This window comes from Diabrotica undecimpunctata, chromosome 8 (assembly GCF_040954645.1).
Source record: "Diabrotica undecimpunctata isolate CICGRU chromosome 8, icDiaUnde3, whole genome shotgun sequence".
NCBI lineage: Eukaryota > Metazoa > Arthropoda > Insecta > Coleoptera > Chrysomelidae > Diabrotica > Diabrotica undecimpunctata.
Genome location: NC_092810.1, coordinates 97859166 through 97861882, shown reverse-complemented (window position 1 = coordinate 97861882; position 2717 = coordinate 97859166). Strand labels below are relative to the sequence as shown.

Below are 2717 nucleotides of genomic sequence, written 5' to 3'. Positions count from 1 at the left end.
GATATTCAGATTTTGAAGACCAGCACGAAATTTATCAATCATCCTTTGGAAACTAGCGGGACTGTTACACATACCAAAGGGCATGCGTGTGTAACGAAAGGTGCCAAATGGACACACGAAGGCTGTTTTGTCACGATCAGCTGTTCGTACAGAGATTTGATGATAACCATATTTTAAGTCGAGGGTAGTCATAAATCGGGTTTCCTTTGCTGCATGCAAAATATCTTCAATACGTGGCAGAGGGTACTTATCTGCACGTGTTATTGCGTTTAAGCGTCGATAGTCTACTGTTAATCTGATACCTCCATCTCTCTTAGGCACAAGTACCACAGGTGAAGCATATGGGGACTCACACTCTTCGATTATGCCTTGAGCCAAAAGTTTATCTAATTCCTGACGCAGTAATTGCCTTTTGGGCTCTGACATACGGTAAGGTGGAACAGATATTGGTACATCATCAACCAATACAATGGAGTGTTCAGCATATGGAGTAGGGTCTATATTATATACGAATAAATCAGAATTTTTCTTAACAATGTTGTTAAGATTGGATCTTTCTTCTAAGGATAGAGAAATTCCTTCATCTACTCGTAGTTCTAAATGAGCAAGAGTAACGCTATTGACCTGGCAAGGAGAGCTGACCTGAGCTGGATCTGGAGCAAATGAGTAGGGGATATTAGGGACATCACCATAAAACCATGAGTCATTAGGAATGTCTAGAATGATGTTAGCTTTTCTTAAGAAGTCTGCCCCCAGTAAGGTACGACTATTTGTGTGTGTGGGCACAGAAATTAAGGAAATGCTATGAGAGCGGTTTTGTAAGATAACAACTAAATCAAAGACCAAAACAGTAGTAGAAGTAGTCCTACCATCCGCTAGGGTCATGTCTACACTTTTTGTGGAAAAGGGTACCTCATCCTTTAAGAGGATATCTCTTAGCTGAGAGCCAGCAATACTGCACTGTGCTCCCGAATCAAGATAACAATGACCTACATGACCTTCAATAGTGACCTGAACAATGGGTTTAGTTGATAGGTTTGTGGCAAAATGTTGGTCGACATTAACTGTTTCAGCAAGCATAAATTCAGATACTGCTGAGGATTTACTGGATGATTTGCATTTTGGACAATTACTCTTAATGAATCCAGGAGTCTTACATCCATAACACGAAATCTATTTCGAAGTAGGAAAGGTTGGTTTAGGGCTAGTACGAGAAGTTACTAGAGGAGGATTAGGTTTGGGCTCAACCGAAGATTTTCGATAATCTGCTTCCCTGGTTCTGACTGCGGCCAATTTTCGACATTCATCCTTCACGTGACCTGGATTTTTGCAAAAGCTACACCGTACCCGTTTTGATTCGTTTTCGTTTTTAATATTTATTTCCGGATTTTCATACGATTCTTCAGTTTGCCTCGCTTCTTTTAAGAGTTCGCTAAATGTATTGATCTTATCACGTGCTACTTTTTCACGTATTCTCCTATGCAACAAACCGTATACCATATCTAATTGAGTGGCTTCGGTTAATGTATCTGCCGGTAACTGAGCTATTATCGCGCGCGCTTTGCATACAAAAATGTCACCCGGAGTTTTAGCATCTTGTTCCGTCAAAAACAGTTCCCGATACACTCTGTAGGCTGGTTTTTGAGGTCCAAAAGTCGATCGTAATAAATTAATGGCGCTGGCCCACGTGTTTACCGTATTTTTAACACCTTGAAACCACGTGGCGGCGAAACCGTCTAGCAGCATAGGTATACCCTTTAATGCGTTCGCGTCAGATACGTGGGTGCACTCTTTATAGATCTCGACCGCATCTATAAAAGCTTTTACATCAGCCCCCTTTGATCCATCGAAGCGAGAAGCGCATTTTGCTAAACTACCTGAGTCCGAAATAGGCCTTGCTATTGTATTTAATAAGGCTTGAAACTGTTCGCTTGTTAAATTTACCGAAGACATTTCTGCTGATGTTGATTCGCTTAAACTAAAAACCGTCGTCGACCTAAGCGAATAACTGTGTTTATCGTTTGTTGCCGTGATTGCAAGTTTACCACAAAAATAGTAATAAAAATTAAAGGCTTACAGTTTCTGTTGCTTATTTCTTGTAAATACCCTTGAATGGAAGCTAGATATTCCCACAGGATGTTTCTGAATGGCCTAGTGGAAGATTGATATTCCCACAGGATGTTTTGAATGGTCTGTAGTGGAAGATTGATATTCCCACAGGATGTTTTTGGATGGTCTGTGCGGAGTTTCCACAGCAGTCACATACACAGTAGATTTATTGTTGTGAAGCACTAAACTAAGTGAAAATGTCCACTAATCACCTTACAATGGCGGGAGCAAAAACACTTTTTTTCTGTTCACAATGAAACTTTACGATTTTCACAGTACGAACTACACTTTAAACTATTTTGCCCAAGTTGGGTGCCAGTTGTGATGTGGGTATTAGTTAAAATAGTTAGGTAATGACTGTGAATATTGATTTACACGATTTTATTAAAAGGAAAACCATGTATTACAATTTAATCTATATCTTACAACAACAAAACATATATATGTCTCTGTGTCTCTTGTCACCGTTCACTCTCGGTGGACACTGTCATGGTAACTTTGGTGGTATTCAGCCATGGAGAGGTGTGGCTGTTACAGAAGTCTATTAAATATGGAAAACTAGCATATATGTGCTTTGTAGATTTAAAAAGTTTTTTTGACAGGGTGAA

The 2717-nt window shown here is 39.7% G+C and overlaps 1 protein-coding gene across 1 annotated transcript; it reads right to left on the bottom strand.

The window, feature by feature from the left end:
- Positions 1–1173: 1173 nt before the first annotated feature.
- Positions 1174–1953, bottom strand: LOC140449014 (activity-regulated cytoskeleton associated protein 2-like). Its single transcript, XM_072542155.1, has one exon. The coding sequence runs from the start codon at positions 1951–1953 to the stop codon at positions 1174–1176; it is 780 nt and encodes a 259-aa protein (XP_072398256.1).
- Positions 1954–2717: the final 764 nt, after the last annotated feature.